Source organism: Lampetra planeri, chromosome 10 (assembly GCF_965212315.1).
Source record: "Lampetra planeri chromosome 10, kcLamPlan1.2.h2, whole genome shotgun sequence".
Taxonomy (NCBI): Eukaryota; Metazoa; Chordata; class Hyperoartia; order Petromyzontiformes; family Petromyzontidae; genus Lampetra; species Lampetra planeri.
The window spans coordinates 9,385,613-9,398,110 of NC_136116.1; the positions used below are offsets into that span (position 1 = coordinate 9,385,613).

The 12,498-nt window shown below is 48.9% G+C and overlaps 1 protein-coding gene across 1 annotated transcript in view; it reads right to left on the reverse strand.

The window, feature by feature from the left end:
• LOC144720987 (neuropilin-2-like) overlaps positions 1–11,493 on the reverse strand; it is a 43,934-nt gene extending 32,441 nt beyond the window's left edge. Inside the window, exons 1-3 of the mRNA XM_078598233.1 lie at positions 10,010–11,493; positions 6,569–6,797; positions 2,546–2,727 (exon numbers count right to left, since the gene is read on the reverse strand). Coding sequence (XP_078454359.1) covers positions 2,546–2,727; positions 6,569–6,797; positions 10,010–10,079 — 481 coding nt within the window. The 5' untranslated portion in view covers positions 10,080–11,493. The remainder of the gene's footprint in view (positions 1–2,545; positions 2,728–6,568; positions 6,798–10,009) is intronic.
• Positions 11,494–12,498: the final 1,005 nt, after the last annotated feature.

The window sequence follows — 12,498 nt, forward strand, 5'->3', positions numbered from 1 at the left end:
TAATATCAGCAGGAAGGGCGTTCCAGACGGCCGCAGAAGCGTATCCGAAAGCGTGCCGTGCAGCGACCGTCTTTGTTCGATGGCTCGCCATTGTGAATGAACGTGACCCGGTCTCGTCGCAGCTGGCAAGCTAAGTGGTGCTTGGGGCGTAGTTCGCAGTTGGGCGGGAGACCGACTGCGCTTTTCACTTTTTCTTTGCTACATTCCGACAAACATTTGTTTTCTGGAGAATGTGGCATGTGAGAACGTGACGCAAACTGTGAATTACATAAAACGTCAAAGCAGGAGCCTGGTTCCACCGCCTCACATCTCATGACTTGAGGCTCATGACTTGCTCATGTCCAGGGGTGGCCACTGACACCATGAGAGTGGTCGATGGCGGAAGATATGCAAGTCCCACGTGCCTTTATTATGGACCCACTCTAAAACTAAACAATAGTAATATTACATTTCATGGAAAAAATATGATCACACTTACAGAAAATTTCAAACAGTGTCCCTTATTCGGAATAAATTTGTTAATGCACTCTGTTGAAAACCCATTGCCTATAATGTGATACACTTATTTTTCTGACATGCATACATAATAATTTACTGTTCACAGGCTAAAACTAAGATTTAGAACAACACATGTGCTGTATTTTATAGTCGGAAATGTCCAGATTTTCTGTGTTCTTCTTACATTGACATACTAATCTCTCATAATACAATGGCCACCCCCACAGCTTCGTTTGTCAAGATTCACCCGATCTTACATTTACATGCAAATTTCATCTCTAGCCCCTCCCACTGACCCTTGGGCTACACCCATCCCAAACCTTTATAACTCCTTACCTGAGCAGCGCTCCCACCATATCTTCTCAGCAGCTCTCCCGCGATATTTCTCACCTGATGACGATTGCTTGTGTTGCGATCGAAACGTCGTGATATTGTTACTATTTTTATTATTTTTTAATATTTGATCTATCAACGTGGCTTTGCCGAAAGACCCAAAGAATACAGATAAGATACTTTGGAAAGTGAGATGCACTCCAAACTGATGTAATATTAACAAATTGCAATTCACAATTGGGAGAAAACAGTACGATGGAGAGTCGTTTTCCAGACAATAAATATAAACATGCTGCTTTAAATTGTCGAAAGATGTCTTCACGAAAATAAATTTGAATGGCTGGTGTCTTCCGTCCTCTGGGTGGTCGAGCATTGCAGTGGAAGACCATCTTCCGAAAGTTAATTCTCAACGACTAGATTAAAAATAAGTCTTCCGGAAAACAGCGTCGTTTCCTTATTGCAAGATGCACCCCAAACTTTTGTGTCGCATAATCCAAAGACAACGGCATTTTGTTTTTACATATTTTCGTATTTTTCGCAGAGTTACCGGCCGCGCAAAAAAGCATTAACACCTGTGAAAACACCTGCTGGGCACGGCGCATGAACCCAGCCACAGTCGATGTACCACGCTGTTCGCAGGATGCAGGAAACACTGCTAATTACACATTTACCAGTACCCTGCATTTACCCGCCGACGACGACATCCTGGGAGCCAATTAAAGTTGTACTGCCCAATCTAAAAATGAAAGATTGCAAACGGCAGCTGTCGAGAGCTCCACGTTTCGAATCGGTGCGGCGCACATACAAGGACAAAGATCCCCCTTAAAGGCTCATCAGACTTTTGGGCCAAGTGCTGTTAAGCGAGCACCTACGAAGGCCTGCGCGGTACACGAGAGGCGGGTGGCCAGCAACCATACCCGGCCGCCTTTGTCTCCCCAGTGGCGACGATTACGCACTGCACCAGGTACTCATTTGCGGCTGAGTGAACCTAGGGGAGGCCCAGGACCGGTTCAGATATACATCACTGGTGTTGGCCCGTGAGCGGGAATCGAACTCGGGTCGCTAGGTTTGTAGCGCAGCACGCTAACCGCTGCGCCACCGCTCCCCACATACACACACGCATCCTGCGAGTTGCTCTTGCTGTAAGCATCGCTTTGTGATTCTCTGCCAAAATATATATTGGGCAGTTTGACGGCACGGTGTGATGGGGTGACGGATGATGCAGGACCTTTGGTCCCCAGTTCTCTCTGCTGTTCCGAGCTTTGAATGCGGAGATCACAGGGAAATCTCAAAAATTGGGAAGTGGACGTGGGCACGGTGCCAAACTTCATAGGTGGTCGTGCGATCGCATATTTTAGCCACTTTACCAGCAGTGCAGCTTTGAGTAGAGACAACAATTCAACTGCACCGCACCACCACGTGGTCCTGTGTGTATTTTTTGTTAAATGTACGTCGTGCTCGTTTTTTTTTTATAACAACAACAATGTACAACAGCCCTTTGTCAAAGTACTGCTCGATGAAGGCCTCCCCATCTCGCGTCGGCCGTCGTGGGTGCTGCGTGACGACATTTCACCGCGAGAGCCGAACGAGACGAGATGCGAGAGGTAGGAGGAGAGAGCATTGAGGGTCGTCCAGTCGGATGAGAGCGTTAGGGTCAGGCAAGCGGGCCGAGTCCACAGCGACAGAGAGACAGACAGACAGCGAGACTGCTCACCCGACTTGTGTATCTCGTAGCGCAGGGAGAACCCGGCGCCCTGGTTGGTGTAGTCTGAGACGAAGCGGATGAGCAGGGTCGGCCCCGAGGACACGATGGGCGCGGGAGCCACGCTGCCGCAGAAGCGGCCCATCGCTTCGGCCGCGTCTCCCTCGCCATCCCGTACCTCCACGTAGTCAAACCTGTACGTGGTCGCGCGCACACACAAAGTGGTAATCAGTAATGATGGTGCATGTGCCCATTTATAGCCAATTTGTCCATCCACTGCTGCAGGACAGCCTCCCCTCGCCATGCTTTTTGACCCACACCTTTCCAGAGCATAGACACGAGAGCACGCGAGTCCAATACAACAATGAATATTGACGCAATGCCCTCTGCTGCCCGTAATTATATCCCTAACACAGCCTATAGCACCTGTAATAACCAAGCAAAAATACCCTCTGATTACACAGGAAGGCCTCAACCGTGTCCATCGACTCTGATATTTTGCCAATTCCCTCATGCGCTGATTGCCACCTGGAGAGAACCCAAGGGCAGTAACGGCCAACTCTGCGCGCACAGATTCACGAACATGCTCCTGGTGGAACTCACAATAAAGCGAGTGCCAATGCTATCCCACAAAAGTCGACCAGGCAACGGAGACCGGGTGCAGCGTACTTGGAAGATTCACGTGGCCCTGGGGCTGGTATACATGTGTGCTTGCAAGCGCTCGCGCTTTGAATTCCTTGGACCGGCAAGCATTGTGTATACATCGGTATGGAAAGAAATAAGATCTATCCTGTTTATCCCTATAGACTATAGAGTCGCAAGCGGTTCGTGAGCACCTATTAAGGGCAGCTCGATGCACAGGGCAGCATATGTGGTCAGCATCACACGTGCCCAGCTGCCAAGCAAGGCTCCCATGGTGTTGGTGTCCACAACTATAGCAGCTGCTCATTTTGTACGAGGAGTACGGTGACGCATCGATTCGTAAATCGATGCTTTAAGATCACGACACACACGGACATCGAATCTTGCGTGTGAGAATCGAACTCGGGTCGCCGGGTTCGTAGAGCAGCGCGTTAACCACTACACTACTGCTCCCCCAACTCCCTACATATATGTATAGTACACACATACACAATAAATAAAGATCCCCGATGTAGCTCTCAGACTGTTGGGGTGACGAATGTTGCAAGCAAGCAGCAGCACCATGACGGGCGGTGGATCACTGGCTGCTATCAGGATGCCTTCTGGATTCCGTTTGGCAAATGAAGGCTTGTTGAAGAGGAGACAGAATTGGGAGAAATAAATTGTCGAGCCCAAACGAGAGAACGCGCCGGAGGAGACAACTGCCGTGGAAAGAGAAGATTTAAGATCAGCTCAAGTGGAGGGGTGGGATGGATTTTGGCAGCTCACGATCGTGAGCGATGGCAAAGATGTGGGGAAGGAGCGCCTGCATCCAGCAGTGGGTAGACCACGGCTGCCGACGATGATAATAACGACATCAATTAAACAAACGTACAAAAAATCGACTAAATATGTTTTTGGAGAAAGTCTATAAAACTACACAGAACCACAGTAGTAGTAGAGGTGGTAAAAAAGCAACTTTTCTCTGAGCGACCGCTCGCATGCGGGATAACTGCGAGGGAGGGGGCAGCAGGGCTGCGGGGAGCGAGTGGGAAGGGCCCCGCAGCACGGGGCTAATCCAGATGTTGACGCGTGGCCCCGACTGCTTTTTCACACCAAGACGCAGCAACCCCCCACCCCCCCTATTCAACCCCAGCGAGGCGACCCACAGGAACAAAGTGTCCCGCTTCGTAAATCTCTCTCGGCTGCCCCGCGCGTATTAAACAGCAGCAGCGGCGGCGGTGGCGGCGGCGGTGGCGGCGGCGGCGAAGGGAGCAGTGTGCGCGAAGTTATTTGCAAGGGGCCAATGCTACGCGGCCGAGCGCACCCCGTTGTTGAAACGGAGTGCAAGCCGCGTCCCGATGCATTCTCCCTTTCGCAAGGGGAACATGCGTTTACTGCAGTCACACGGCGGACGGTTATTGATGTGGCATGCGCTTTGAGTGGCGAGTGGGTGGTTTTAAAATGTTGACAACCCACGAGCATCTGTCTGTCCACGTGAAAATAACAGAAACGATTCAGTCCATCAGCAGCTGCCTTTGTTTAATGGGCCCGCCCTAATCTGCTGAAAGTCAACACCAGTTCAGAGTTGCCTGCTCAAACAAATCCTGCAAGAAAGGATCGAGTCATAGAGCTTGGACTGATGTATTAAATTATTTAGTTTTCACGCAGAAAAACAGATCGTAGTCTGTTTGTTTATGTATTACCCACAATCTTCCAATGCCCATTGACGTACTGCACTTCTATGGTGCTACGTCTATGCTCCCCGTTTTCAGTAACCTGCACGAACGAGCACGGTGAAGTATGGTAAAATAACCGGCATGACCCACACGGGGTGGGGAGTGCCCCTCACCCAGTAGTGGTTTGACACAACATTTCAAAACGTAGATTTAAAAGTTGGCGTCTGTGCGTACAACTAACGTGCAATCATGAGTGACGGTACATGCTGTGTACCATTCATACGTGCAACTGCTGCGATTGCAATCCTCACTCCGACGTTTTACCGAAAGTTCCAGGGATTGAACAGTTGAGCCCTCCGTAGCTGGCTCACTGACAGGCAGCACGGTGACCCGTTGGTCGGTATCATCCGGTAAAGTTTCAGGCAATGGGACCTCTTACGATCCACTAAAGGGCCACGGTCCACGTGTCTATACCATGTTGAATTTATCGTGACGAGGGCATGAATGTTTATTCATCAACATCATCATCACAATGAACTCGCTTTTAAAACCAGGTGAGAGTCCAATGAGATAAATGTATTTTTGTACATATGTATGTTGAACTTCTTTTGTACCATACGCAGGCAACCGCGCTAATCGGAGGCGAGGGAAAGTGAACACGTGGAATGCAAAGCAAGTTCTAAATATCTAGACATATCTGAGCACAGATTAAAACAAAACTTGAACACAAACTAATCAACAAACTTTTAACGAATATGTGCAAAAACCTAAAAACTCTGGTACAGCCATACTTTTAACATAAATTAGAAATGTTTTAGTGTTTTAGCACCAGCTGTCTACCCCCTGCCACCTACAATTATAAATATATTATGACCATTTTAACATTTGATATTATTCACTGCTACCGAAAATATTCTGACCAATAATAATTTCAACTTACACCAAACTGTTCAAATTTTATACATGTAAAAAAAGAGGGCCTAACAATGCCACCTGTTGTGACGACCGTTGCCTGCATTATGAATTCAGGAAACATCCACATTCGTGATCGTCATGAAATGGCGACGGGAAAGAAGTACTGACAGCACATGTCACGACAGAGGTTAGCAGCGAAACTTGCACTCACGATACAAAATGTGTCTGTGGACCAATCGATTATTTACTATGTGTGTACATCATATGCAATCGTCAAGATGTAGAAATTAGACGCAAAAATGGGAAACGTCACAAACCAGATGCTATGAAGAGAGATAAAAAAATAAGAACGCATTTCTCTGATGGAATTTTGACCCTGACGGTGGAGAGGCCTGGAAATAAATATAATGACTGGGAGAACAGATCATTACAGGCTCCAACAAAATGCAGTCCCTTGCAATTTCGCTAAACAACCATCATCGCTGACATAAGCTCTGCACCTGCAGTCACGCTTCTCAACATCCACTGTCTCTACTCTGAAGAGCGTGCCACTGCCCATCAATTCAACGAATCGTCGAGAGGAATTAATGGGCCCACTAAAATCGCCCCCGCGTGCAATTCCACGAGATCACGGTTCCCGTGGAGCGCTTCGCAACATCCCTCCGTCGCCTCTGACAAAACGGTACCTGCCCAGCAATTGATTGATCCGCTGGGTAAATGAACAATTACACGCCCCAAACAACGCGCAGCCCCCCGTAATGCCTCTAAACGACTGTCGCCTTCGGCGGGTGAGAGGAGGGTGGGGGGGGGGTCCCTGCACCTGCAGTCGTGCTTCTCGATGTCGAAGTGCGGGTTGAACGCCAGGGCGAGGCGCTGGCCGGGTCCGGCGGCCCGCAGCAGCCACTCGCAGCGCTGCATGGGCGGGTAGTCCTCGGGGAAGCCGGTGGAGGCCAGGTAGCCGGGTCCCTGCACCACCAGCTCGCCCCCGCACGCCGGGCCCGCTTGCGCCTCCTCGCCTTGCACCCTGACAGGCGGTGGAGGGTGGCGGCCTGCAGGAGGAAGGGGAGGGCAAAGGTCAGCTGGTGGTGGGGGGGCCAGCGTGTAGCAATACGACACCTTGGTACGTTCAAGTGAATAGTATTGTGTTGCTACCATCATTATCGTCGCCCTCACTGCCATTGTTATCATCGCTGCAGATTGATGCATTTATCTATATGTAAAGTGTTGGGTGTGTTGAGGTAATCATGATTCTTCTTGGTTCTTTCGGTAAAGTTACGTAGAAGGAAATAATAAAATAATAAAAATAAAACATTCTTTCCTTCTACGTGACTTTACAGAAAGAACCAAGAAGATGAATCCCTGCAGTCACGAAAGCTTTAAATCGAAATGTAATCATGATTATGTCATCATTGTTTTCGCAAGTCATCATCGAACGATTACCTGAATGAAAAGCGTTTTTGTAAATGTTTAAATGTCCATAGGGCAATGTTCATCAAATGTTTCTTTCTTTCAGGGCATCCCAGAGTGTGAAGTGCGATCCCAACTATAAGGCAGTCGCCCAATCTCTCTACTCTTGGTCTGCTCTCAAAAAAGTGCCACTCCCTGAAACATCAGTCTGCTACATAATTGATTTCTGTTATAAGGCAGTGTTCACGATGAAGGTGGCTAGACTGCTTCAAATATCATCTTCAATATGGTCAACGAAATATTAATTACCATCATTTCGCATGAGGATGAAAACAATAAACCCCTCGTTCCTGTCAATAAATCCTTAGACCATCAAGTGTTAATAGCTCGGCTATAGAGTTGTATGTGTAGCAGGAACGGGGTCTATCTCGAAGGAGATCTACTGGTGACATACCATAGCTAGGGTTAGAGTCAAGGTTATGGTGATTTTTTTGTATGATTAAGGTTAGGAAAAACCAGTTCAGGATCTAAAAGTCGTAGACCACTGTGTGTTTATGGATAGATCACCAACGATAAGAATACCAAGAAATGTTTGCTGCACGTTGTGCATTTCCCAACTCTGCATGGGGTAATTCTATTTAGAATATGGAAGAGTGTGTCCGCAGGGACAGACTGCCACGGCTCATGCCTGCACATTCAATCAAGGTCCTTCATATTAACGTAGTAAAGTGCATGATTGGAAATTACATTAAGGCAGATAGAGGAATGCATGGATTAAAAAAAATCATAGCCACACGAAAGACACAATTTAAACCGTAAGGAAAGTAAGTGGGATTTGGGAAATCACGTAGTGGCAGCCGAGGAACGGAAATCATCTTAAAGGAAACCCACTGAGGAGATGGAAATTATCTTGTGTGCAGAAGGATAAAGCTGCATTATTAGATCTCAGGATCACGAAAATGGGCGGCGGCTTTGGGAGGCTTTCATCCAGCAGTGGATTGACCATGGCCGATGATGATGATGAGGATGATGCTGGCGGACGCACAGAACTATACACATCGTCCGGATTAAACCGCACGTGTGCCAGCTGCAGTGGACGACTGCGCGTGCTTATTGAACCCAGCACCGACACACGCTGGACTCAAAGCACGAGTCTGTGGCCGTGCACTGCACACATATACAAAGCTCTGCTCTTGCGTAAACACACTTTTCCTGTCTACCTCTCGAAAACGTTCCTCATATTTCCACAGACCGTTTTCAGCAATCCCTCTCTTTAAATTACCACATTCCTGCAGCTCCACAGAAAGAAGGTTCTGTGCTTTGAGTTTCCTTTATTTTGATTTCAGTGACGCTATAACCATTAATTCATCTAGCCCGTGAATGAAAGTTCAAAACACATCCGATATTTTTGTTTGGCTTAGAACATTCCAATTTGAACTCGTTCACATTTATTTTACCAGGTGTGAACCTGAACAGACACGTGGCAGGGGAGAGCCGTAAAATGAATGTTCAATTCCATCGCATTCCATCTCCCATCCAAGTCTAACATATTCCAAGATACCGTGTTCCGTAGCCTTTACCCAAGTCCAGACTGCGATGCGCATCATGAATACTGCATCCCCAGGCTCACCGTGTTTGACAGCTTACATAAGGAAAAAGGATGCGCAAGCAGCGGAATATATTGCCCATCGCCCGCTCCTATTTCCGTCGTTGTCTCCGTATATGACAGGAATTCCTGTAAACGAGCACTGGGATCTGGCGAATTTAAATCTTGGCACTTGATGTATGGGATTTCCTGTCCGAATAACTTAGCGGGCGAAGCCGGGGGCTCTCGTAGGGCCACTCGTGCTGCACTCAACTATATAAAGAAGCGGAGATTCATAGAACCTTACATGAACACCTCCGATTAGCACAGCGAGAAGTTCAACATACACACACCAAATGACGTGCTGTATCTATACAAACTATATAAACCGTGGTGGGTCGGTGGATCACCACTGCACTTTGAAACTGGATACATCAGTCGGACTCCCTCCCACTTCAACCCATGATTGACCAGCGCGGTGAAGTATGCTCAAACATTACCTAGGGATCGACCGACATGGCTTGCGGAGGCTTTCGTCCAGTAACGGGCTGACAAATAGCCGTACATTATTCGGCCTATTTTTAAAACACAACTATTAATCTTAAGTGTGTAATAACAAAACGTTCTTCACTTTTGTCACGTGGCGTCCAAATGTGTATACATCGAGAGAGAGAGATACATCATGTGGTCTGTAAAGAAACATGACTGGGCTTGGACTGGACGCGTTGCTCGATGGAATGATGGCCAGTGGTCGAGACTTACAATGGACTAGCAGCCAAAGGATCGAACACGCACAAAAGCACGTCCATCGCGGAGACGGAGCGATTAAATTAAATCGACTAGTGTTCAAGAGCTAGATGGATTGTTGCATAGCATGATCGCGACGCCTTAATCCAGCAGTGGATCAAGGTTGATGATGATGATGAGACTGCATCACTTATTCATTGAAAATGCGGCGTGAAATTGAAACAGTAGCGCAGCAATTATCGACAATACACGATCGAGACATTGATCTGCGTTGAAAAAGCACAACGTTACTGAATGGGGGAACGGTGACGCAGTGGTTAGCGTGCCACGCTATAAACCCAGTCACCGGAGTTCGATTCGCCACCACGGCTAACATCAGTGCCGAGTTACATCTGCACTAGTCGTGGTATCCAGACCCCTTCGGTGAAGTATGGTCAAACAACCCACATTCTCAAACAGTGGATTGAAAAATGAACTGTAAAAAGTAAATGGTACCCGTGATGCAACTATTTGAGCACTCACCATCCAGGAGTTCGAACGCTGCGAGCACGTGGCCCAGCGCAATGGCTTGCAAGAGAACACGCGCAATCATCTCAAAGAGCGTGGTCAAAGAACTCGTTGGGTTTGCAGGTCCTACTGGTTCTTCTCCTACAGGTCCTGCAGGTTCTTCAGGTTCTTCTCCTCCAGGTTGTTCTGTAGGAGACGGTTTACGACTTCTGGAGCAGCGTAACTGTAGGCTTAATAAATGATCAGCTTGTAGGTGCAATGATAGAGGAACTTGCCGGTTCAGTCAAGGGTGACCTTGGAGACTCAAGTCACGTAGGAACTAGTAGGTAGGTTCAAGAGGCAGTGTGTTGGTTCGCTCAATGTGGAGCCTGGAGATCCAGTCAATGATGAACTTGAAGGCTCAATCCAAAAAAAAACTTGTGAGCACTCAAGCAGCAGCTTGTCGGGATCAAGGATGAACTTACAGGTTCAATCAAGAGGCCGCTTGTAGACTCGGTCGAGGAGGCTCTCGTAGGTTCAAGAAGCAAACTTGGGTGGCTTCAATCAAGAGCTGCCGATGTGTGGAAGTCTCAACGCGTGGGCTTTTCAAACTTGTTCTGTTGTTGTTCTAGACACAGCACGATATGCAACGCAACATGAACGCCGATCTCGTGGTTGCACTGCAGTCGCTGCCGCCACCGCTGGCAACTGAGGTTGTGGGGGGGGGTCGTTCTCTTCTCCCTCTCTCTCCTATTCGTCTGTGGGGTCTGGGATCCCAGTGGTCGACAAGGGCCCTCCCCGAGCAAACAGCAGAGGCGACACGAAGCGAGCACCCTCCCGCCGCGCCAGCGACTCCCGTGTGGCTGGAAACCAAAACATTTACGCGTCTGTGTTGTGTTTGTCGCTGCCGGTGTTGACTCGCGTTTCTCAAGTCGCCGACGTCTCTCCCCTCCGTCTTTGCCCCCCTCCTTTAAAGAAGAAAATCAACTCCAGTTGACTCCGGGACCAAATGGTGCCCCTGCTGCTGCTGATGTTGGCTGAATTGCCCCAACTAAAACACACACACACACGCGTATTCGATTTGAACAGCCCCACTGCCGATACGTTTATCGCGAACACATCATCGTGTCTAGTTTTGGTGTTTTTTTGTTTGTTTGTTGTCGCTTGTCCCACGTCGCTCACAAGATGTGCCGCGTTACGGGACTGAGACGTTTCGCGTACGACCTCCAAAAAGGTCCTCCCACACCCCCCCCCGTCTCACTTGAACAGCCTGCGCTAATTCACGCACCCGACTAAAACTACTCACAACTCCAGCCCTCCTCGTCTCGGGCGCGTGTGCCACTCGCACGGCACCGTCTCGTTATCTTGCACGCTGTAAAGCAAACGCGCATTGAAAACAAACGCGCGGAAAAAGAAAGAAAAAAAGACACCACCCTCCGCTCGCGTCTCGTGCTGTCTCAGCCCCACGCTGCGTTCCCGTTGCCTCCTTCAGACTCGGCACTCCTGGCAGACCCTCCTCGCCTTTACAGCGCAGCACCTCGGCCCCTCCCTCCGCACCCCCCCCCACCCTCCGGCACCCCCCCCCCCCGGCATCCCCCCCCCGGCATACCTTGTATAGCCGCCTACTCCTCAACCTCTTCCTCCTCCTCTGTGCCGAGAGGAGCTTTCGTTGGAGCGCCCCCTCCCGCCGGCCCAGCGGCCCAACGGAACGTGGGCGGGCGGGCGGGCGCCTTTGCGTTTTGGACTCGCGGTGCAGGAAGGGCGCAGAGAGAGAGAGGGACAGAGAGACACGGGAGGGAGAGAGGCGATAGGAGTGTGCGAGGTTGTAGTGCGCGCTCGGTACCCACAGCCAAACCGGGCAGACAAACACGACACGAACACTCGTTCTCCGCTAGCCCGAGTCAACCTCTGGCCCAATTCTGAGCCAAATAGCTAAAGACACAAGTACAAGCCCTCACCCGAACCGACTATCCAACCGGTATTCGCCCGACCCCAACTAACTAACCACTTGGACTAGCTCTAACCCTGACCAGCTAAACAAACAGCCACTAGTACGAGTCCTCACCATAACTAGGCAAACAGCCACGAGACTAGCCCTTCACCAACGATAACCAACCAGCCACTAGTACGAGACCTTCACCAACTCTAACCAACTAGCCACTAGTACGAGCCAATACCATAACTATCCAATCAGCCACTAGACTAGCCCTACACCAACTCGAACCAACTAGCCCCTGGTACTAGCCTGAACCCATCCCAACCAGACACTATTCCTAACCTGAGCCCAACTCTAACCAGCTAATTCTAGATTTGAAGCTTTTGTGACTGCAATGATTCACATTCTTGGGTTTTTTTTGGTAAAGTCACGTAGTGAGCTCTCACTTGATACAGCTATCGTGCTGTGACTGTTCCACCTGAAGACGGAAGCTTGTGTTGCCTCCGAAACGTCGTGATTTTTATTTTATTTTTTATTTTACTTTTATTAATTTATATTTTTTTACCTACGTGACTTTACCGAAAAAACC